The sequence below is a fragment of the Meriones unguiculatus genome, chromosome 3, assembly GCF_030254825.1.
Source record: "Meriones unguiculatus strain TT.TT164.6M chromosome 3, Bangor_MerUng_6.1, whole genome shotgun sequence".
In the NCBI taxonomy this organism is placed as follows: domain Eukaryota; kingdom Metazoa; phylum Chordata; class Mammalia; order Rodentia; family Muridae; genus Meriones; species Meriones unguiculatus.
Window position 1 is genome coordinate 8058629 of NC_083351.1, and position 25445 is coordinate 8084073.

At 46.3% G+C, this 25445-nt stretch overlaps 1 protein-coding gene across 2 annotated transcripts in view; it reads left to right on the forward strand.

Annotated features, from left to right (window-relative positions):
• The first annotated feature begins 22849 nt into the window (after positions 1 to 22849).
• The window catches only part of Tnfrsf8 (TNF receptor superfamily member 8), a 43215-nt gene continuing 40619 nt past the window's right edge, over positions 22850 to 25445 (forward strand). For both annotated transcript variants that reach the window (XM_060379118.1, XM_060379119.1), the window contains exon 1: positions 22850 to 22988. In XM_060379118.1, the coding sequence (XP_060235101.1) occupies positions 22926 to 22988 (63 nt within the window). In that variant the 5' untranslated portion in view covers positions 22850 to 22925. The remainder of the gene's footprint in view (positions 22989 to 25445) is intronic.

Sequence of the window (25445 nt, forward strand, 5' to 3'; positions counted from 1 at the left end):
GTATGACAGTGTTTTCAGGGCTGAGGAAGTGGCTCAGTCAGTAACACAGTAACATGTAACATGTGCTTGCCTAGCACATGCTAAGGCCTGAGTTCAGTCCTGGTACTGCACAGTCTGTCCTGTAATCCCAGCTTTTAGGAAGTAGGAGGATCAGAAGGTGAGTAATAGAGCATGTTAGAGGCCAGTCTGGGGTAGGTGAGACCCTTGAGGGTTTTCCCAGAGCAGAGAGTAGCTAGGCTTGCCTGTAGCCCCTTGGGAGACTGGGGGGCTCTTCCCTTGGGTGGTCAGCATCCCCGGGGTAAGATCCGTATAGCATCCTACGAGTTTAAAGAGCTCAAAGAGGGAGTGAGGCCCGGGGGAGATTTAAGCGTACCTATAATTCAACACAGAGGCAGTGGAGAGGGCGTTTCTGCAAAGTCAAGGCCAGCCTGGTCTTCAAATGAAGCTTCAGGGTAACTTCCCTCTTCTACCCCAGAGCTATGGATTGTGGGCATGCACCGCTGCACCTGACTTTTAGTTCTTTTTTTATTTTTATTTATTTATTTTGACCTTGAATTTATAATCCTCCTGCCTCTACTTCCCTAAACACTAGGTTTATGGGCTTATGCTGCCACACAGGGGTTTTCTGAAGTGCAGGGGACTGAACCCGGGGCCTCCCACACAATACAGAAACACCACAGAGAACTCCTCCCTCAGCCTGGACCCCAAAAGCTGCCTCTCTTTTTTCTTTTACATGCCTGAATACCTCCAATTACACATCAACTTTCTTGACACGAGCTGAGTCTCTGTGTGCTGTTTGTTTTCATCTGAGTCCCGGGGAAGGCCACAGGGACTAGCTGAGGCAAAGAAAAGCTGTCCTGTGCAATGCAGCGCTCCCCACACGAGGCCCCGGGGTCTGACCTGGTCATTTGGAGATGAGGGCCCCACTCCTAGGCAGCATGAACCAGTGAGCTGCAAGGCAGGCTTGAAACAGCAGGCACGGGATGACTCACCCGGCACTATTTCTCACCCAGCATTTCTCGATCTGATTGGGCTGCTCACAGGCGGAGCCCCTTTCCTTCTCAGAGCTGAGTCAGCAGCTGGACTGGCTGTGCCTGCTTCTGGCCCCCTCCGGGACTCATTCCCCTTGTCTTCAACACTGGGGTCCCCTGGGGCTGCTAGAAGCCCCCCTAAAGCCTTCCTTATGGTCTTCCCAGCATCCCCTTTCGCCTCTTCCTCTGTTTAGGTCTTAGGAAGCATCCTCTTCAGAGAAGCCCTCCCCTACCACTGTCCCCTCAGTCAGAACTGGCTGTCCTTACAGTTGCCTGCTCTCTTTCAGGATGGCCACCTTTCCCAGCTCCTTGGAAGCCAAGTCTAGCCTGGGCCCATTGTCTCGCTTCTTGCTTCTTGTTCACAGCCAATCATCGGTCAGCTGTCTCAGTTCTACCCCAAAATTGGCCCAGAATCAATCTGGTTCCTTCTCTCCTCATTGCGCCTGCCTGGTGGGAGCCTCCCTCTCCCTCACCCTGATGTAGTAGAGAGCACCTATGTGCCCTTCCCCTCAAGAGACCCCAGGGAGACACCCCAGAGTGTCCTCTCAGCAGGGGAGGACCCCGCCCACCCTCACCCTGCTAACCCCAGTGGTAGCTCCCTCAGGACCTTTGCACCTTCTCTGCCTGCCTGGCTCTTTCTCTTGCTTCAAGGAAGCCACTTTCCCAGGGAAGTCTTTCTGGTCACATGGTATAATGAAGCCCACATGAAGGATGTGCTATACCAGATGTGTCCATCTGCTCCAGCATACTCCACCATTTCTTTTTCTTTTTCTTTCTTTCTTTCTTTTTCTTTTTTTTTTTTTTTGTTATCTTGACCATGGCTCCTTGAACATGTCAAGGGCAAAGAAGCTGCACCAGGCATTTGGTTTTGTTTTGACACAGGACCTCATGTTTCCTGGTCGAGCCTTGAATTCCCTTTGTAGCTACAGACGAGCATGAACCCCCACCCCCATCCTTCCACTCTCATCTCTTCCTCCCCAAAGCTGTGATTAACCTCTTCCCAGGAGCTAACCCAGGACTTCATGCATGCCAGGCAGGTACTTTACCCACTGAGCTACATCCCTAGTCTCTGCATCTAGTACTTGGGGTGATGGTGCTGTGTAAGAGATGTGCAATTGTTTACAAAGCATCCCATCAGGCTGCAGCCACAGCCAAGTGGACCCTGGGGTCCCTGGCACCTCTCTCTGTAGTAGAGTCTGAATCCCTGAGTTCGAGTCCTTGTTTCCTGATGGTGATATGCAGGAGTCATGAGTCAGATCAAGAGCCACAGATGAATGCAGAGAGGCTGATGGTGGCCAAGGGACTGCTGTTGTCCCTTGGGGTCTGGGTCAGTCAGGTGGGAGAAAGGTGGAGCCTCCCATCCCTGCTCTCTGGAGACCTGAGATGCCTCTGATGCCAACTTGAAACACAGTGAGTTGTTGGGAGTTCTGGGTGACAAATGGGTTTTTCTCAGTTGTCAGTGTTACTAGAGGTGACATCAGGAGCCTCAGATCCAGCTGAAGCCTGAGTGGGGGTTAACACCTCACTTTCCCCAGATCTCTGGGATTTCATGGCTGGGGCCCTCAGGCTAGAGCAGTCCTTTAAGCCTTGGACCTTCTGTTTGAAAGGAGAGGAGTCCTGGTTGGTCTTGGCCCTACCTGGCTGCTTATGGCCATTGATTAGGGAACTCTCTGAGGGATTTTCTGAGAGAGCCAGTCATGGGTGGACAGGGTCTTTCCTCACCACATACATCCAGCCTGGCGTAGTGACAGCGGGGATGATGGCTTTGAGGGCCAGCCACAGCTAGCTCCCTCAGGGGTTTGCCTTTTCAGTGTTGCCCTTCCTGGTCTGATCGACACGCCCATGGAGGGAGTCCCAGCGGCAGAGCTCACACCCTCTGTCATGCCTCTTCGGTTCCTTGTTCTTGGCCACCATGAGGCCACGCATTTACATCTACCATCTGAAGTATGATCTACACTGGCCACACGTTCAGTTTTGAATGAGTGAATTTAAGTCATGTAGCAAGAATAATTAAAAATAATAAGCCCTGGTGAGGCAGGACAATCTCTGTGAGTTCAAAGCCATCCTGGTCCACATAACGAGCATCACAGAGAGATCCGGTTTCAAAAACAACAAATCTAAAAAGAATAAATAGCAAGTGATGATAGATTGATGGCAAAACATCACTAAACTGGGCTCTTGAAACATCCAACAGAAATTGTCTGGGGAAGCCCCTCTGAGGCAGCCAGCTGGAGTTCCCAGTAGAGAGTCCTGGGCAGAGCAAGAGTCCCCTGGGTGAGGCTTACAAGAAATACAACAAATAGCAACTGGGATATGACATCACCAACTGGGGTCCCACAACATCTAACAGAAGCTAACTGGGAAAGCTGAGGCAGTCAGCTAGAATTCTAAAGGAGCTTTCTCTCCAGGGCTGACCTTCTGGCTTCTCTCCCTCTACAGGCACTTTCCCATCACGGGACGGTAGCTATGGTCACTTGTTGGAAATGGCTGCGCTTGTAGCTGTTCTCAAGGATGCATGGTTTTAGTCTTGGGGAGTATTTCTGTCCTCTTCCCTTCCAGTGTCAGAGTTAAGGGGATCAACCCGTCCCCAAACAAGGGTTCTTGGTGACACTTTCACACAAATGTGCTAGAGTCTGAAATGGTTCTGGAGCCCGCTTCTCAGTGGGTTTAAACACACCAAGGTTTACTAATATGGGTGTCACAAAAGGAGGTTCAGTCTCTGTCACACCCCCCTTCCTGTCCTGGCACGAGTGAGCCTGCTGTGTAGAGTGGCACCATGGTTGTGTGTGAGGACCCACATAAAAGAAGGTGAGAACTGACTCCTGCAAGCTGTCTTCTGACCTCCACTCGAGTGCTGTCCCACCACCCAGATAAACAGACAAACACATAACAACAAGAAGATTTATTTATCTCTACTGAGGGTGTAGCAAACCTAGCCTATTTATTTATTTACTAGTTTTTGTTCTTTTGTGACAGGGTCTTGTGTAGCCCAGGATGGCCTCAAATTAAAAAATAAGCATTCTTTTTAAAAAGATTTATTTATTTTTCTTTATGTGTATGAGTATTTTGCCTACATGCAAGAGTAAGTACCATATGTGTGCCTGGGGCTTATGGAAGTCAGAAGAGGGCATCAATCCCCTGGAATTGGAGTTACATAAGCTACTGTGCAAGTGCTTGGAACCAACCTAGGTCCTCTGCAACAAAAATAAGTTTTCTTAACTGCTGAGCCATCTCTACAGCCCCCAACTTCAATTTCTTTGATCCTCTTGTTTCCAATTTTCTTCTTGTAGTTTTTAGAGACAGGGTTTCTCTGTGTATCCCTGACTGTCTTGGAATGCCTTCTGTTGACAGGCTGTCCTCAAACTCAGAGATTTGTCTGCCCCTGCCTCCTGAACACTGGGATTAAGATAGTGTGCCACCATGTCTGTTTTTTTGTTTTAGTTTGTTTTGTTTTTTTTTTCTTACTTTTACCCCAGCATCTAGCTCCTGAGTCTTCATTGCTAAAACGGAACATTTGGAATTTTGTTTAAAACTATTTTGACTCCAACTTGTGGCGTGACCCCATGGACAGAGAGATCTTTCCAGCTGAAAAGCCATCAGATTTGTTAAGTCACCTGGAAGTCCTCAAGGAGAGAGTTAAAGGTGGGAAGTGCCGTAATAGAAGGTACTTCTTTAGATGGCTTGAAAATAGAAGCAGGAAAAAAAAAGCTAAACAATTTAACTGAAATTGGCTCAATATGGATTAAAAGTATTATTATTTTGTTATTTTACACTTTATTCTTAATAGCCACAATGGCTTACTGTATCAACTCAAAGAAAAAAAGCTTTAGACATACAGGGAAAAGAAAAATATGAAAAGAGTATTGATAAGGTACAAACATTAGAAGAAAAATTAGAGAGACTTATAAACAAAAATGAGAAAAAATACTAAGACACAGACAAAGGAATCTAGACAAGTCTTAGAAAGACCTAAGAAAAATAGATACAGACAGAGGAATTTAGACAAGAGCCTACCATGATACCACATATTGAGACTGAAAAGGGATAATTCAAAGTTGTTAGAAAACCAACCTTAGTTTATCCAGTTTCCATATAAGACATAGTAGAAGATGATAAGTACCCCCAAGGTTATGGAGAAGTTAAATGGTATTCTATAGACACATTAGAGTTGAGGAGATTTAAGGAAGCAATAATTTCATATGATATAAATTCACCCAATGTGAAGCAGATATTAAAATCTTGGACAACACAGAATGGAATTATCCTTAAAGACTGGAAAGATTTTGCAACAACAATATTGGAAGCTGGTCCTCAATTACAATGGCAAACACGGTGGAAAAGGAAGCTAGGGCCACAGAACAATGAAATCAGGCTAGAGGTATTAATATTTCCCAGACTCAGTTGCTAGGTGAAGGTCAATATGGTGATTTACAAAAGCAGCTTAAATTTGATGATCACATGTTGGTGATATGCCACTTAACAGCTGTATATTCCTGGGGTAAAGTTGAAGAATCAGGAAAGAGTTCTGAGTAATTTACTAAAATTATACAAGGCCAAAAAGAAACCTTCACTGATATTTTACAAAGATTAATTTCAGCTGTAAATAGAATAGTATCAGATTCAGAAGTCAGAAAAATACTGATTGAATCTTTGGGTTATGAAAATGCTAATTCAGAATGAAAAACAGTGATTAGACCTTTAAAGGCAATAGAAATGGATTAGAGAGACGACTGGTATTGGATCTCACATTTATGATGCTGCTCTGACAGAAACAATTTCTGAGAAAATAAAAATGTCTGATGCTTTAACTGTGGTAAGCAAGGACATTTGAAAAGAGATTGTAGGCAGGGTGCTCCTACAAAGAATGTTTTGTTTTGTTTTCTAGAAATAATCCAAAAGAAGGTATGACAAAGACTACCATTGGACTAATGAATGCAGATCAACAAGTAACCCTTTGCTATTGGCCTTAATATTAAATTTGGTTCAATTATTCTGTATCAGTGCCAGAGGAATCCACAAAGCAATCAAAAGATTCAATGCCTGTTGTTAAAAACAACCTTGCTCTGGATGTAATCAAGGACAGGACAGCTTCAGTAGATAAAACAAAAAATTCAAGAGAGTCCAGAAAACAAGTATTTTAGCAAACTGCTATAAATGGTCAGACACTAAAACTAAAAATAACAAATAAATGAAATTGAAGATTTAATAGACACAAAAGCAAGCATAACAATTTTACCAAATTCTTGATATCCAGGTTGGCCTCTTCAGGAGGTAAATATTCAGCTTCTAGAGACTGGAGCTTTATTTCGGGTAAAACAAAGTGCAAGACAAAATGAGTCAAGTGTATAGGGCTAGAAGGACAAGTAGGAAATTAAATATTAAATGTGTCTAATATTACCATGAATTTATGGGGATGTGACTTGTTGCAACAATGGAAGACACAGACTAACATTCCTCCAATCTCAGAAACAAACCATAATATAAAGAATGCTTTTGACAAAGTATCACAGGGTATTATCAAGAACACTTAGACTATCTAGGTTGTCCGTAAGCAGGACAGGACAGGCGTTGGTCTTTCAGAGGTACTAACTGCCCTAACTTCAAAATGGCTAACTGACAGGCCTGTATGGGTGGATCAATGGCCTATGACAAAAAAAATTTACAGGTACTAGAATAGCAGCTATATGTTCAACACACTAGGAATTTACCGGTCCATGAAATTCTCCTGTATTTGTTATCTAAAAAAAAAGTCAGGAAAATGGAGGATGTCCACAGATTTAAGAGCCATAAATAAGATGATTCAGTCAATGGGCTCTTTTTAGCCTGGAATCCTATTGCCTTTCTTATTACCTAAGTCATAGCCTTTGATAGTAATTGATTTAAAAGATTGCTTTTTCACAGTTCCTTTGCATGAGTTTGATAGGGAAAGGTTTGCTTTCCCAGTATTTACATATAATAATAATAATAATAATAATAATAATAATAATAATAATAAATAGTTGTCCAATAAAAAGATATCACTGGAAAGACATACCACAAAGACTGTTAATCAGCCCTTTCTTGTACCAATTTTTTTGTACTGCAACCATTAGAGATGATTTGTAAACAATTTCCTCAATCTAGAAGTTATCATTATATGGATGATATCTTACTGGCTGATTCAGACACAAATACCTTAGGGGAAAAATGTTTGATGAAGTAAAGAGAACTTTGCCTTGCTGGGGATTATAAATTACTCCTGGAAAAATACAAAGAGATTCTATCAATTATCTAGGATATAAGATAGGGTTATAGAAAATTTTACCACAAAAAGCACAAATCAGGAGAGTTCAATTACAAACTCTTAATGATTTTTTAAAATTACTGGGAGATATTAACGGGCTATAGCCCACAATTGAATTAATTACTCAAGAGCTAGGTAATTTATTTCCAACTTTTCAAGGTGATAAGGAATTATATAGTCCAAGAAAATGATCATATGAGGCTGAGAGAGGATTGACTTTGGTAGAACAGAAACTACGGGATGCACATGTCGACTGTTTGGATCCAAAGCTGGATGTATTTTAGTTAGTTTGCCTTCTACTCAATTCTCCCATGGGGATTCTTATGCAAAGAGAAGATAACATTTTAGACTGACTATTTTTAGCACACAAACAGAGTAAAAAAAATTAAAGACCTATGTAGAAAAGATTTCTGAATTAATTCTGAAAGGAAAAAATGAGTCTTTGTTAATTAGCAGGAATAGACACAGCAGAAATTGTGGCACTTTTTACTAACGCTGAAACTACCTCCTTATGGGCAGAAAATGAATATTGGCAAAGAGCTTGCAATGATATTTTGGGGGGAGATTAACAACAAGTAGTCCCAAAACAAGAGACTTCAGTTTACAAGAAGAACTATTTGTATAGTAAAAGGGAATCAATTTCTGGAGCATCTACACTCTATACTAATACAAACAAATCAGGAAAGGTGGGTTATAAGTCAGGAAAAAATAAGTAAAGCGGCTCAGAACCTTTATGATTTAGTTCAAAAATCAGAGTTGTATTATGTGATTTTCATGAATCTCTTAATATAGTTCCTGACTCTCAACATGTAGAAAGGGTTGTTATACATTTTGAAACTGTTAAACTTATATCAGATAATTCAAAAGTAATTTCACTCTTCACTCAACTACAACAAGTCATCAGAAATAGAAATCATCCATGTGTTTAACACAGATCAGATCACATACGGGGCTTCGAGACCATCTAGTACAAGGTAATGATGAAACTGGTCAGCTGTTATTATGAAGTGTGCTAAAAGCCTCAGACTAACCCTTGGATGCCTTTGAAACAGTAAGAGTATTCTTTAAAATAAAAAAAGAAAGCAACAGAAAAGGATAAAAAAATCCTCAAGTTATTAACGAAAATTTAAAACATATTAACATACATATTCAGTGTGACTTATTTGGAACAGTGATTTAGATATAAGGTAACCAATTCATCCTTGAGATCCTACCTAGCACGTTTAGATAGAAGCCAAGAGACAGGCACAATTAAGTTGTCTAACCAAGTCATAAAATAATTTTTCCCATCCCTCCCCTATTCTCAGCTCATTTTTCTCTTGCAAGGTATTCAGATAATGAGTTTGTTTTTTTTCAGCGGATAATTTTTCATCTGGAGGAATCAGTCTTTTCCCAGAATGAGATTCCAGGGGAAATTAAGATTTCATTGGGTCCACTGTTTCACTAGCTGTTAGCCTGAGAGAGATCTGCCTCTTTAGAATATTCTTATTCCTATCAGGCAGTCAGGTTACATGGATGACAGAATGAGGAGTGAGGAACTATAAGTACAATTGGAGACCAGCAAGTGGAGGCCTGCAGGGAGGTGTCCCTGATGGCTATCTACACATAGTTGCCAAGAAAGGAGAAAGAATGGAAGACCTGGATCATCCACCACAGCTGAGTGAACACAGCAGGAACCAGCTGTTCTCAGTTACTCTCCAAGCACTGCTCTCAGGCTTTTTCTCTTCCTTTCACATCCAAAGCTCCCTCCCTACTAGTTCATCTGTACTCCACAGCTCTTTGTAAATGTCTGATTTCCCCAGCCTTAGAGTTTGAGCCTAAGGTTCCCCTGATAACAATTTCAATGTCACCTGGAGTCACCACCACACAGGGCTCCTAACTGAATGTTGTTGTTTTGTTTGTTTTTTGGTTTTCAAGACAGGGTTTCTCTGTGTAGCCTTTGTTATCCTGGAGTCTCTTTGTAGACCAGGCTGCCTCGAACTCAGAGAGATCTGCCTGCCTCTGTGCCCCCGAGTGCTGGGATCACAGGTGTGTGCCACCATGCCTATCCTAACTGAATATTTTGCAGGCTGGGTCCTGACTGGTCAGTGCAAAAGAAAAGCGACCAATGAATGAGTGTCCTCTGACCTCCCTGGCCTTTTTTGTGTGTGTTTCTGGGGGAGACCAACTTTGAAGCTAATGTAGTCACAGCACAGAAAAGTTTGGGGAGGAAGGAAGTGAGAGAGTTCCTGCTTTGATGTAGTTGGCGTTAGCAATCAGTAATCAGGTAATCAATTTTAGATGATCAGTAAAAGTCCAAACTAGCCATTTTTGGGGATTCACAGACCAAGGCAATCAAGATTCTGGATGAGGAACTGAACTTATTTCTAGAAACCAAGTTTCTGTTCAACCAACACAGATATGGAGAAATTGGTGTGGCTGCCTAATAGAAATGTGATTTTTCCCGTCTGCAAATGCACAACCTGAGAGAAAAGGCGTGAGCAATTCCAGGTGTGCTCTAATGCATATGTCTAGCCTCTGAAGAATGTTGGACCATAAAGCCTTTTTCAACTTCTTAAAATAATTTTGAGATTATAATGAAATCATTTCAACCTTCTTGTTCCTTCTTACTGTCAAGTCTCAAACCCTGGGACAAACAGACTGCCTGAGGTGCCTACTTAACAAATCAAAGCGGACCTGGCTGCCACGTTCTCCCAGCATCCCTCAGTCCCTGTCTGTTCCAGGGTATTTCTGGCACACCCTGCCCTCTAGCCCAGGGTTTGGGCTGCCCTTCCCCCAGCTGCCCTTTCCATGTAATATAACCACTTTAGTCACCAGATCTTTTTTTATTTCTCATTTACCCTCTTGGCCTCTCCTCCTCCCTCTCCTCACATGGTTCAGGGTCATGTCTACTCTGGACTCTCCCAGACATCCCTGTGTCTGGCTACGCTGCCCCTTTTATCAGTAATAAACTTTCTACTCCACCATACCTAGGAGCAGTCATGACCTTTTCTTTATATTTCTTTTTTTTTTTCTCACCTCTCATTTACGGCTCCTCACTCTCAAATTCATAGTCAGTTTTTGCTTTAATTATTGTTACTGTTTGACTTTGACTGAAGTTTGGCTACAGGACTTCCCAGCTATGAGGTAGAGATGGCTGCAATGGACACTGAGTGTGTAACAGAATGCGTACACAGAAGACCCTGTGCTTTAGGAAGAGGAACAGGAAGTGCTCTGGGTGATTGGAAAAATTCTACTAAAATACAAATTTCCCAGACTAGGGCTCTGCCTGCCTCTAGGGTGGAACGGCAGGTCTGGGAAGGCCTCAGCTGTCTGGGCCATTTGATCTCAAATCCCCCATTAGAGGAGCTGCTACTGCCTTATGGCCCAGCTGGGTTGTCCAAGCTAATGAGGGACTCTGGGAAGGCTTGACAATCAGGAGCACCATTGGGAGGTAGCTTGAATGTTCTTTCCAGGATTTTCCTCTGATGCACACTGTAGGGAGCTGTGAGGAAGATCACAGCTATCCCCATGGTGATGGTGGGGACCACTGTCACCAGGTCAGGAGGAGCAGGTCTGCTGAGCCATCACAGTCTGATCTGCTTGGACTGAGATGACCCGTGGGTCAGACTGTGGTTCTGTTGGTCCATGTGGTGACCTGGGCAGAGGCCCTTGGCCTCTGACCCTCCTTGAGTGTAGATTCCCTGGGGAGGAGGGAAACTGAGACTGATGTGAAGTCATGTGAAATAATGTACAAACCCATAGAAAGAGGACTTCAGTATGAGTTTAGTGAACAGAATACATTGTTATAATCACGTAAAAGCTATCCCTAGTTGTGATTTAATTAAGAAGACACAAAATGCTAATAAAACATGGTCCAGAATTAAACAACAAATCTGAATGTAACGGGATTGTGTATTAGCATACAAAATAAACTGATAACAGAGGTTGGGATTTTTCCATAGATACCAACTAAAATTAGAACTGTGTTGCACGGTTATAGTTGATGTAAAATTGCACATATTCAGTATGTGTTCTGACGCATTTGGACATATCACCTACACCATGCAATCTCGCAACACTGTTGTTTCCACACAGTGTCATTCTACCCGTGCTTGCATGTCTGCAGTCTACGGAGTGCTCATAAGATGACAGGACCGCTCTGGACCCCAGCACTCTGCTATCGCGTTCGCTTGGTGATGGGCATCTTTCTGCTGCCATGTATGGGACGGAACGCCCCTAATCTAACTGGCCCACTGCTTATTTACATATCAGGCAGTATGTGATCCTGTTTTTCAAGTTAGGGCGCCTTTGAAAGAGCGGTGGGTTGCTGTTCCTGGTTTTGTTTTTTACAGTTTTCACAAATTCCCTTTGGATATGTCTGTCATCCAGCTTGGATGTTAGCCATTAGTCAAGGCTACGTGTGAACTCCTGATTCTCATTATGTAGAGATGCTAGATACCGTAACAGCAATGAGATTAATTTTTAGATGATGATCAGCCAGCTTTGCACACCACAGACGCCTCCCACTGAGCTGTCCCACTGGTGCTCAAATAAGATTAGTTGTAACATTATATCAGTAAAATATTATCTTTTATTCAGATTGCTAACATACTGACACCCTAAGATGGAGGAAAACAGGACAATTTGAATAATCTTATTTGCAAATGAAAATGATATACTGCTATTTTTTTTTAATGTATTAGTTTACACTTTGGACTAAACACTTGCCACTTTCTCAGAACCACAAATGAACACCAGAGAATTGTCTCAGTGTGTAAAGTTGGTTTCTGGTAAGCCTGATTGACGTGAGTTCAATGTCTGGGACACCCATATTACTCCTACAAATGTTTTTTCTTGTTTCTACTCTTCGGCTGTGGCATATGTACACTCATACACCAGCACATACATAAATAATTTTTAAATCCAAATAAGGGCCAATGAAGCCATGTGACCCAAAACACTCCCTGGGTTTCATCTCTAGAACTCATAAGTCAGTAGATAATAGACAGCAATAAGTTGTCCTCTCACTGTCACATACAGGTCACGGCACTGGTGTATACACACACAGTTCAAGTATTTTTAAATGGATGGAATCTAAAAGCGAAGAAACTACCCCAACACAGCTTAATATTGGAGTGCCACCCAACACTTGAGATGCCTTTTACAACCTCCACAAAATTAATTCCAAATGGATCTTACACCTAAATGTTAAATACTAAGGGCAGAACTTGTAGAAGAGACTAAGAGAGAGAAGAGGCATCTGAGTTTGGCATCCTGTCAAGGATGTTTCTACACACAAGCCGCTGCTCCAAATGCTTTGTGCAAGATGCAGCCCCCACAGTTATTCAGAGCCCTCCACGGGGTCCAGGGAATGACTAGGACTAAAAGGGACCTCACAGATAACCACTCCTCTCTCTCCTCCTCCTTGTCTTCCTCCTCCTTCTCTTTCTCCTCCTCCTCTTTTCCCTCCTCTTCCTTCTCCTCCTCCTTTTTCTCCTCTGCTTTCATGGTGGCCAAGAGCTGCTTCCAATGAACCCGCATTTATATACTTAAACTTGTCTTGCGTGAAAAGCAGTCAAGCATTGATACCCCTTCCTAGCTCTTCATCTTTAAAAATTAAACAAAAAGGAAGGAATGTTAGCCTATAGGCAATTCCAATAGCCTGCCTCTAGGTTGCCTAGCAACCACTGATGTCATTACCTGCCCCCCACCATGTGACACCAGGTGTGTGCTGGATAAAAAAGACCCGATTGCCATCCTGCTCTCTCTTATTCCTCTTATGCTCTCTCTCTGTGTCTGTCCTCTGCCCTCATGGCTCTGTCCCCAGCCTTCTGCCTGCCTGTCCACATCTTTGATCATGCTCTGTTCCTTTGCCAGACCCTGACTCCTCTCTCCCATCCCTCCCCTTAAATAAACTTCCTTCCTTACACCAGATATGTTGCTATGGTCTTCGTCGTTGTCATAACATCTTCAGTTGCTGGCTCGTCTGGAATACATAGGGAGACCTTACGTCTAAATAAGATGGAAGCCTGAGATGGAGGTGCTTGCTTTTAATCCCAGCACTATTGGGAAAAGACAGGTAGGTCTCTGTTAGCTGAAGACCAGACTGTTCTACATAGCAAGGGTCAGAAAATGCTCCTCAGTGAGACCCTGTCTCAAAATAACAATAAAATGCAAAAGGAGACATAAAAGAAAAATGAAACACTGGGATGTGATGCTCTCTTCTGGCATGCAGGTGTACATGCAGATAGAACACTCATACATAGATTAAATAAATAAAATATTTTTTTAAAAAAGAAAATTAAAAAAAAATTTACTTATTATGTATACAATGTTCTATCTGCACATATGCCTCAGGCCAGAAGAAGGCACCAGATCTCATTATAGATGGTTGTGAGCCACCCTGTGCTTGCTGGGAATTGAACTCAGGACCTCTGGAAGAGCAGCCAGTGCTCCTAACCTCTGAGCCATCTCTCCAGCCCTAGAAGTTTTTCTCAGTTTCAGTTCTGTGCCCCTGCACTCATGTGGAAAAGATCCTTGTCCCCAGGTTAGCATCACACTTGGCAATTCTCCTGCCCCATTCTCCCAAATACTGGGATAGGACTTCGGAGTATCCAGGTCTCATTCTAAAGGTTCTGAAAACAAAAGTGACTAACTGCACCCATTTCCCAGAGTGTTCCCAGCCATGCCCCATCAACTGAAGACAGACTGTGGGAAGGTTGCTCTGGGAACCTTTCATTTTCTGCTGAGGGTCTGTATGGAGAGATGGCTCACCCTGAAAGGATGAAGCTTTCCTGTCTCTGAAGTACCCACTCCTTAGTGGAGTAAGATTCAGAACAGCAGGGGTTGGGGTGGGAAGAATAGGTAAGCTCCCTGAGCAGGGATGATTCCATGTTGCCTTGAGGAGCTGTGGCTGTGAGACCAGCAGATAGAGAAAGTCAGGTTTCTACTGTGTGGGCAGAGCCCCTGACCCTGAGCTACTTTCTGTACAGGGAGGAGGAAAGGTCTCTCTAAGCTTTGTCCTGAAAGGCTATGTTTCTGGATGCTTCCACAGGATTCTTCTACCTGAATCCCTCAGGATGAGCTGCCAGACTCCAGCAGTGCAGGGGCTGCTGAGTGATGAAGATGTGGTGGTCTCTGCTCTGGAGGACATCCCCACCATGCTCTTCAGACCGCTTTTTAAGGATGCCTTTATTGAGTGATGAAGAAAGATCTTGAAGGCCACTGTAGCAGCCTGGCCCTTCCCTTGCCTTCCTGTTGGAGCCCTGATGAACTTCCATGGTGATAATTTTCAGGCAATGCTGGATGGGGTGGATTTGCTGAGTAAACAGAAGGTTTGGCCTAAGTGAGTGAGTCTGAGTTAGTGTAGAAGGCAAGACTGTGGGTGAAATTTAAAGAGATTGTAATGAAGGGAGGTTGAGGCATAAGCTCAAGGACGGTTATATCTTCAACCATCTGAATCTCCTTCCTGTTTGACCTGCAAGAGGTGGAAACATGAAATGCTGGATTTGCAGGATGCCCACCATGACTTCTGGGAAGTATGGACTGGAATAAAGGATGGTTCAGCTCTCCCCAGACCAGTCTAGAGGAGAAAGATCCCACAACAGCGGTGACTCAGCCACTGAAGACGGTAGTTGAATATATACCCTCATGTCTACCCCTCAGTTTTTACTGTGATTACCTCATGCTGTGGTTCAGGCAGCGACATGTGGCCCACCCTTTTTCTTTTTTTTTTTTTTCCGTTGCAAAACACATGAGGGTCTTTTTTATTGTAAATTACAAGCTGCAGCTTGGGCTACACAGCCCCACCGCCGAAGCGGTGGGAGCTGAGCACCTCTACCCTTTTTCTTTACTGAGCACATTCATATGAATGAAGGTGCCCACAGAGGCCAGAGGAGTTGGATCCCTTAAATTCTCTTGGGCTCTGGAGTTAATACAGGTGCTGTAAGCCATTTGACATGGATGATGGGGCTCCAGACCTCTGAAGGGGCATTTTGTGCTCCTAACCCCATCTAGGCATCTCTCTAGCACCCAAAATAATCACTGTGACAGGGTCTCATCGTGTAACATGGTTGGCTTGGAGCTCACTATGGAGACCCATGCTGGCACCTGAACACATAGACTGGCCAGCTTCTTCCTCTGGAGCATTGAAATTAAAGGGGTGCACAGCCATGCTTGACTAATTATTTCTTCGTTTTTCTCTTTGATAGGTAGCAGGATATTTGATCACACTCTGAACCCCAAGATTCTGTTATTTACTGGAAAAACCTGTTTCTAGTTGTGGTATGGCACAACCCTAGCACACACCTTTAATCCAAGAGTTTTCTGTTTATTGTAAATAGGATTAAATACAGTCAACCATAAGTCAAAAGGCAGAGCAAGCAACCAGTAGACAGGGAGTGACACAGGAAGTAGAAAGGAGGGACATGGACTTGAAGAGCTTTTGAGACAGTGTGGAGAGGGGAAGTTCATTGAGAAGGAAGGTCAGCTAGGGGCTTTCTCTGCCTCTCTGAGCTTGTAGGCTTTCATGCCAGCATCTGGCTCCTGAGTCTTCATTGGTAAATGGAACATTTGGGATTTTGGTTTCAAAAACAACAGGAAAATGTGACAGGTGCTCGGCTTTGTTTGGCTGAGGTGGGCAGCTGAGAGCTTTGTCGTCGTGCCGTGAGCTGGTTGCAGCAGCCAGCTTGACTGGGGGCCTTCTGGCCCCATTCTCCAGAGTTCTGAGAAAACAGCCCAGGGTGAGGCATGACACTCGCCAATGACTTAGCAAGCGGTTTCTCCAGAAATGACTTACATATAACAGAACCCTTCAGGACCCTGACCAGAAGCAGTGACTAACTGTGGCTTTTCAGGGTGGAGGGGCAGGCCGGGAGGTGGAGCCTCGATTCACAGGTCCTTCCTCCAGCTTCTGGAATGTCACCTTCACAAGAGCCAAGGGTATTGGTTTCTGGAAAATTCAAACTAGCAAGATGTGGCTTGACAACAGCAAGCCCTGGGGTCCCTCAGACCCAGGGTGTTGCTTGGGAGATTGCCAGGCACTCATCCAGGGGAAGAAGGATGATGACAGGGAGGTGAATTTCCTTAAGGACAGAGGGTCCTTGGGGTTCCATGGCAAGTAGGAACATGCTCTGTGACAGTCTCTGTGTGTGTGCCTGTATGCACCTGTTTATGTTATAGCAACCATCCTAGACAGGTAAGGCTCACCCTGGAGCCATAGCTCTGTGTGTGCACTGTGGCTCTGGACAGGCTGGCCAAGCCATTTCATACAGTGTCTATTTTCCCAGAGTTGGAAACAGCCATGTCTTTGCAAGCCTACTGTGCATACTTTGTAAGCATATGGGATTTATTCATTCTACGTGCTTGTGTGTGTATATGTGTGTGCATGTGTCTCTGTAGAGGCATGTATGTATATGTGTGTGTGTCTGTGTCTGTGTTGTCTGTGTGCTGCTGAGGACTCAACTCAGGATGTCAAGGATGCTAAACACAGGCTCTGCCACTGAGAGACTCTGAGAGGCCCGAATTCCATACATTTTCCTAAACACCCACATTTGCCAGACATGGAACAGGAAAGGCAAAGCCCATGTTCTGCTCATTTCTTTTCCTCCCAAGCAACCCGCAGACCCAGACCTTATTTTTTCCATGTCTAAACAGGGACAGAACTTCCCAGAAGGGAGAGGAGAGGTCCTGTGAGGTCTTCCCTTCCAAGCTAAGATCACGAGAGGAACCTTCTGGCCCAGATGCACAGGGTCCCCTTTGCCCCGCAGGGCCACACCCATGGAAACACCTCTGAGGGCACCCTAACGATCAAACTGCCACTGCTGACTGTTGGTTCTGTTTCCTTATTGTGCTCCGTGCCTCAGAGTCCCTGATTAATAGTGGACAGGGCTGGGTTTCCTGCAAGTCTAAATGACTCAGTTCCATTCAGAGTGGCTTCGGTGAGCTTGGGATGCCTTGAGAGGAGGAGATTTAACCTCACCTCTCTTCATTCTCCCACGACTTCTCTTTTTACTTACTTAAAACAGCTGACATTTATTGTGTGCCTATGCGTATATGTATGCGTGCGTCTCAGTGCATTTGTGACTGGGCTCTCTCTTTCTACCATGTGTGTTCTGGGGCCAGCTCAAGTTTTCAGGCTTGGCAGCAAGCACCTTTACCTAGAGCCATCTTGCCTGTCTTTCCTGGGCAAGAGACTTTAGGATCACTGACTCAAGCCTCCATTTTAGACACTAGGGTGGTAAAGACCCAGACGGGGACTCATGTGACTGGGAACAACCTGGCCTCCACTAAGTCTCCAGAGCCTCCCTGCGGTCTCCAACACCTCTCAGACTGAAGTTTAAACTTGGTGCTAGAGGCCAAAGGAAGAATTCCTTAGGAAACATGTGACCAGCAGTCTGACCAGCCCAGAGAAGCAGAAAGCGGCCACCTACCGGACATCACTGAGGGTCCAGGAAAGATGATGAGACCTGGTTCTCTCCCAGGGACCCACCATAGTGCCCCAAACCCTCTGTGAGTCATACCCTGATGAACAAGCAAGTATCTTGAATCTTACATGCTGCAAGAAGAGGAAGCCGAGGCTCTGCTCCAGAGGGGTGAGACTTGAGCCTGTGGCTTGTGCAGGGGCCTGAGACCCAGGGTTGGGGACAAAAGAGATCAGAACCCTTTCCATTTCTTCCCTCGAATTTCCAAAAGTGTCTTGAACCAGGTAAGTATGGTGGCCCATATCTGAAATCTCAGCACGGAGGAAGTAGAGGTAGGGGGACTAGGAGTCTACGGTTATCCTTGGTTGCATAGTGAGTTTGAGGCTAGCCTGGGCTACTTGAGACTCTTATTTTATTTTTAAAAATTTATTATTTATTGGCTTTTTTCAAGACAGCGTTTCTCTGTGTAGCCATGGCTGTTCTGGAATTTGCTCTGTAGACCAGGCTGGCCTCAAACTCAGATATCTATCTGCCTCTGCCTCCCAAGGGCTGGGACTAAAGGAATATACCACCATGCTCTACTTCAAGACTGTCTTAAAATGAAGCACACAGAGACACATTAAAGGCATGGTGAGCCCATATCCCATAATAGATGTGAGTTGGCTGCCCAGCAGGTTGCAGTCCATGCCAGGCAGAGGAAGAAACTGGAATCCGAGCGCAGCGCCCTCCACATGAGGAGCTTGGCCTGTGCAACAGAATGTTCTGGAACCTACACTGGCAGACTTTCAAAGCTAGGCGATCAAAGATGTGGTGGTATCAGTCTCATTTAATTGCTGTCATTTCCTTGGGGGACAGCCAAGGCTCAAAGGCTCTGAGGTACTGTGATCTGCCAACAGCCATGAGTGTAGCTAGGGGATCCATCCTCCAGCCCCCGTCCACCTCCTAACTGCATTCCCATGGAGAACCCCAAGCCAGAGCCCACTCCCCCTTCTCCTCCCCGTTCCCCCCTCCCATTCTTACCAAGCCCTGCCACTCCGCCATCCAGCAGAAAGTGCTAGGCATTGCTTCCCACGGGTTAAGGCATGGAGAGTGGAGACAGTGGTAGCACAGGTATGGTGCACTCAGAGAGGAATGGTGTGCCCACAGCCATGGGGCCCAAGCAAGACTCCTCCCTGAGTGTTCTTTCTTCTGGGCAAAAGCTAGGGCGAGAGGGGAGGAAGAGAAAGACAAGGCTTGAGCCAGCTCCTGTCTGTGTCTCCCACCTGTGTGGCCTAGGGAAAGTTACTTAGCAACCCTGAGCCTCACTTACAGTCGCCTCTAAAAGAGAACGGCAAGTCAGCTTGGTTGTACAGCAAGTTCAAGAGCGCCTGACTTTTACACGAGACCCTGTCTAAAACAAACAAACAAACAACAAAAAGCTCAGAACAGAAATCCAGAGAGACTAGGCACCCAAAATTCTTTCTGAAGGTAGGTCCCCAAAGACCTAAGGAAATCTGGCTTGGCCCTCTCTCTTCAAGAATCCGCCAGCAGCTTCCACTCTGCCATCCTGGAGACCAAGCTGCTAATACGTGGACCTCTGGGACACCAAATGATGCCAGGCTGGGGGTGGATGTAGCCTGATATTACCGCAGGGCTGACAGGGACCAAGAGGTGAGTCCTAAAGGTGAGTCGTAAAGACCTAAAGAGTCCTGCTTTATCAAGGCTTTCAAGGGAAATCCCTTGAGGGGTGCTGTGGCTAGCCAGCACGCGTGGAGCATTAACTGGATATTGTGATGCACACCTGGAATCCCAGAACTTTAGAGGTTCAAGGTCATCCTTGGATACATAGTCAGTTTAAGGCTGTCTTGGGGTGCCCGAAGTCCTATCTCAAAAGGAAAGGAAAGGAGGAAAGAAAAAAGAAAAAGAAAAAGAAAAGCTCTGGGCCGTTCCGAGGAGAAAAGTCCACGCTTTTCACTCCAACTTTCAGCCGCCTACCTGCCGGCTGCTGCCCGAGGCAGAAGCAATCTCTGTCTGCTGAGGGTATTTTGGGGCCATTTGGGGCTGGGGTTCCCAGCTGCTGGGGAAGTCCCTGAGTTTCCTGCACCTAGTCAGGACTGGCGTCTTGCTCAGCACCCTTTGGGCAAGATGATTCCCGCTGCAATTGAAGGTGTTCCACTGTTCCCATTGCTGGCGCCTAGCTCTGGGGATCTGGCCGACACAATGGTATAGGGTTAGTGGTTCATACCACCCGATTCCAGCCGTCAGGCAGGCTTGGGGACCTGGCCTCGGCCCCTGCTGTCCCACACAGGGGCTGCTGCTCTCAACCTAGGGACTTCCCCTCCTGGTCTTCAAAGCACTTTCACACCTGCTTTGGCGTTCACGGAACTGCCTGGGACCTGCTGAAGTCACCAGGGCCTCTGCTCTGAGTCCCAGGAGCAGCTACTTCCCTAGGATGCTCGCCTCACACCTTTTGCTTAAGATGTAGCCCACTGACTCGCTGGCTGCAGGATGTAGCCATCTGAGCAGTCACCACCACAGCCGCATGCCAGACACTGTCCCCTGAGTACTCTGTTTCTCTAAGACACCACAGTGTTCTAGGACAGAGGGACATCATGTTATGACATGGAGAGGTCAGCAGAGATGGCTGTCTGACCAGAAACTGGAGGGAACTGTGCTAGGGAACCTGTCCGTGACCTGACCCTGACCACCCTCTGACCATGAAGGCTTGATCCTCTGGAACATGTGGAAAGCTAGATGAGGTGGTACGCACCTGTGATCTCAGAGTTAGTGGAGCAAGATGAGGGGTCTTGGGCCAGCTAGCCTGGAATGCACAGTACTCCAGCAGAAACAGGAGAGACCCGGCCTCAAAACAAGGTGGGAGGAGAGAGCCAACTCCAGAAAGCAGTCCCCTGAGCTTCACCCATTCCCTGTGGCACCTGTGTATCCAGACTCACACTCATGTATGTCATCTGTGTGTGTGTATGCACACGCATGTGCACACAAATACACTAAAATAATTAAGTAGTTATTTTTTAAAAGGAGTCTTCAGAGGCCCTTCCTCACCCCAGCCACAATAAACTTGCTAGAATCCATGCTGAACAAAGACCTGGGGACATGTGTGTAGCAGAAATTACCTGTTTGCCTGGGAGGTTAGCAGGGAGAGACCAACTTCTATGTCCACAGTATTATCATTTTGAGTGTATGTGCAATATCCCATACACTGGGTGGACCTCAGTTTCCATACTCATTCCTACCGTGACTCTGAGTAGTCCCAACATGATAAGTAGAGTTTAAAGAGAATTTATAGTCTCTTTTCATTTCCAAATTGGACTGTTGATTTTCATTGCTTTGCTGGCAAAATTATGGAGCAACGAGTTGTAAACTTTCTACAAATGTTCTTTTGCTTTTGCAAAGGACTGTCATGATGCTCTCTGAGCACAGAAGAATGAAGTCCCGTTTGCTCCTGCTTTCCCCCTAACTATTATTATGAATTAAAAAGCCCAGTAATGACTTAACAGGCCCAGAAGACTAATGAAACTGTTTTCATTTGCACGCCTTTGGCTGCTGGGAAAGCTGAACTTTCACAGTGTGTGATTCTTATTTGGTTCAAGCCTGTGCAAGCTATTTGTGATGTGACAGTTTTATTCCCCGTGAGTGTAACCAGCACCAGTTTATTGCAAACGCCAGCTGCATTCTGGGAAGCAGGAGTTCCAGGTTCCTCTGCCCCTTCCTGGGCCTGTGATTGCTAGAAGCTGGCACTTTCTTCATTAGTTGAGGGGAGGTCTGGAGTGTCTCTACAGAAGAGGCATAGGAGGGATGGATTTTTCAAGTAGGATGTAGACCTCCAAGAGGCCTGAGTATGAAATGGAAAGTTTGTGGGAACTTTGGAAGGTCCAGGTTGGATCTGGGGCCCAACACTGAAGCCAGACAGAAGTGTGGAAGCCAAAATGTCCTTGCATCATTCTTGGCTTGAGAGAAGCCACTGTCCCATCTTTAGAGCACATAGGTAGCACATGTTAACTAAAGGAAGCAAGAGATCCTGGCGCTTGGGGCGGGGGGGGGGAGCCCCAGGTGGGAGCAGCAGCTTGGGGAATAGAACAGGAAGGCTTCAGGTGAGGCTTCAGGGTGCCACCACCTTTCCAGGCAAAAAAAAGTCGGGGAGGGCGGGGCAGGGATACCTGTGGATTGACAGACAGATGCTCTACTCCTCCAATAGTCCTTTTACCGGTCAGTCCACCCACCTGCCTACCCATCCGTCCATCCACCTATCCATCTATTGTTTTTCTCATCCTTTTCTCCACTATCCCTTGTATCCTTCCATCCCCCTCATCAACCCAGTCCTCCTATCATCTACCTACTCATCCATCCGTAGATCCATTTCCTAACCTCTTCACCCGCCCACCCATCTATCCTCTCGTTTCCTCATCGATCTACCTCCCCATCCCTTTATTCCGTGATCCTCTCATCCACTTATCACACATCCTTTGTCCTCTGTCCATCTACTTCATCCTCCCACCATCCTTCTATCCATCCATCCCCCAACCCATTTGTTCTCGTTCCACCTATCCATCAACCCATCTGTTCATTTATCCATTATCTCATCAATCCATCCATTTATTCTCCATCCGCTCATCTATCTCCTACCCATCTGCCCATCCATCCATTCCCCCATCCTTCTATCCTCCCGTCCATACATCCACCTTTCCATTCATTTGTTCCCTATCAGAATGAATCTGTTATTCATTCTCCACACATTAATTCATTTTACAGCAAATGTTCACTATGAAGAAACGTTCGCTTTCTCTGAACTATCCTCTGTCTCTTCCAAAGAATCCTGATGACGTGAGAGAAAGCCAGGTTTCTCGCGGTGGTAGTGTTAAGTGTCTCACCCTTCCTTGGGGATAGGGGCCTCAGGGCTCTGTGCACCTCTCAAATTCCTGAGTCCTGCCCTTCTGAGCTGAGTTGCCTTCCCAGTTCCTCCTCAAATCCGAGGCGGACCATTCAAAAAGCAGGGGAGCCCCCCCCTCCGCGTGTGTGCGCTGTGGCTAGCCCTGAGTCATCTCTGCACGCGGTGGCTCCAAGGGAAGCAGATCGCTGCATCACAGGTGGTAAGGCGGGGGGGGGGGCGGGGGGGGCGGGGAGAGAATTAGGGCTCAACCCGAGGAAAGCTCAGCCACATTAGAAGTGATTTCACCGCGAGAGGCAGGGTGCAGGTGGCCAGGCGCGGAGATGAGCGCCCTCCGCGCGGCAGTGGGGTTGCTGTTCCTGGGCGTGCTTCGGGCCTTCCCAAAGGTAAGGGGATGACAGTCGCCCCGGACCCTGGCTAGAGCAAGGGAGTGCCACCCCTCACCTCATTCCTCCACCCAAGCTGGAGTGAGGGGGCGCAGGAGGCGACTGAAACAGACGAGTGTCCACAGGTGGGTGGGTAACTGAAGGGCATGGCAGCGCGCATCCTCTTCACACCCGGAGGCTGGAAGTACCTCACTCACTCACCGTGAGCTGAACCCGGGGCGAGAGAAAGCGCTTCCCTTTACCGCAGCCCCAGTCGGGGTCCCGGGTAGATGAAAAGAAACCCGTGTGCGTCATTTTGGCGGGAGGATGTTATCTCGCTGTTTGTGCTTCCACAGGCTGAAGGGCAGGAGAGAGGGGGAGGGGTGGTGCGGGCAGAGGTGAGGGTCTGGCCAGCGGCGGCGTGGGCTGGGGAGCACATGATGTTTGTCCCTGGAGCAAGTCCGTGCTGCCTCTGCCTCTGCTGCGGAAAGGAGTCTGGGCAAAGGAGTTAGGGACCAACGCCACACACGGGGCGTTAGAATGTGAGAAGGAGAGCGGGTCTCGGAGGAGGCCCGCAGAGGCGCCCAGGAGCCCAGGGTCTGCATGGGTGTGTGTGTGTGGGGGAAGCACATGGCTGAATGGAAGCTGGGGGAGGGGAGGCAAGGGACAGCCGCGGACTGGTGTGGGCATGAGGTGTCTCTGCTACGGAGGTGTGAGGACAGGGTTGGGGGGTTGGAGAGTGGGCTGCTGGCAGGAGGAAGATGGCAGGAAGGTGGCCATTTGCTTCCATCTCCAGTGGGGGTGTGACACCTGCCCTGCAGAGGTGAGCAGAGAAACTCCCCTTCCCTACCTCACTCCCATGCCCCAAGTCCTCATCTGGGGAAGGTAAGAGCAAGGAGGACCCTGGGAGATAAAGGGAAGGGTGTGATGGGAAAGTGGGAAGGCTTGGCTCTTTTTCTCCTACATCTGCTTCCTTTCTTCTACAAAGTGGAAACTTTTTTGGTCAGAGCAAGACACATTCTCACGTGTGTGTGTGTGTGTGTGTGTGTGTGTGCAGGTCAGAGGATAACTTTGGGAGTTGGTTCTTTCCTCGGACCACGTGGGCTCTGGGAACAGAACTCAGGTCATCAGGTTTGGCGGCAAGCACCTTTACCCACGGACTCGTCCGTCTCACAGGCCCATGGAAACACTTTTACAATTAAAACAAACAATATACTTAACGTGAAAATACCCCAAAAAAAGTATAAATGCTACGATGTAGACGCATGTGTCATACTAATTCTGTCTAAGCTGTAGCCGTGTTCTTGATTTACTGTCCCATTTACAGGCTTTTATAAATGCATATTTGTATTTGGATCACTTTTATAGAAATATACAGGGTTTTATTTATTTGTTTTTGTTTATTTTTTGTTTTGTTTTTGAGACAGGGTTTCTCTGTGTAGCCCTGCTGTCCTGGAACTTGCGCTGTAAACCAAGTTGGTCTTGAACTCAAAGATACCTGCCTGCCTCTGCCTCCCCAGTGCTGGGATTAAAGATGAATGCCACCACTGCTCAGCTGCTCATTCACAGCCCTGGTGAACGGAGGTTCCGGCACTGTTTTCTGTTTTGTTTGTTTGAGTCTCACTCTGTAGTCCTGGTTGGCCTGAAACTCAATGTGTAGACAGTCTGATCCTGAGCTGATACATCAACCTGCTTTCGCCTCCCATATATTGAGAGTGAAGGCGTGTACCCGCCACGTGGGCCCATCATTGTCTTTTACGTGTTTGTTTGCTGTCTGGGGCACGAGGGTGGTTTTTTCCTAGAGAAGAGACGAGAGGATACTGGTGGTTGACAGGGTAGATGCACACTGGAATGAAATGACATGCCGTTCAGTGCACTGGGCAATGTCCTCTCTCACAACAGTGTAAGACAGCAGCAGCTTCCCACATCCTAACCGACGTGCGATCTTATCGCTCTGTTTTGTGGTCTTGAACAGTCTGTATCCTTCTTACGTTAATTTGCATTTCCCAGTGACTGTAGGCTGACCGTCAAACCTCAATTCTGTGGGCCTTTCATGACAGAACTTTGGGTGCGTGTGAGGGAGGAGCAAGGGTCTCCATTCTGGTCCCTCCAGCCTTCTTCCACCTTTCCCTTCCAGCTGAGGTTTGAAATCTTTAAAAAGAAAAATGGTCTGGGATTTCAGGTTTTTTTTTCCCCCCAGCTCCTGTTTCGTTTTGTTTTGTTGTCCCCAGCTTTTGTCACTTTGTGACAAGCGGCATCTCTGAGAAAGAGATGGGCCCTGTTTTGTAATAGTGTCTGGGACTCATGTGGTGCAAGCCCAGGGAGACTGAGTTTCTCTGGGTTCCATTCTTTTCCTCCAGACTCCCTGGGAGTAGAGGGCCCCGCCTTCCGGTAGATTCCATGGGTTTAGAATCCCCCCAGTTCCCAGTAACATCCTGCTTCAGTCTGATTCCCCTCCTCCAGCTTTGGCTTTACTTG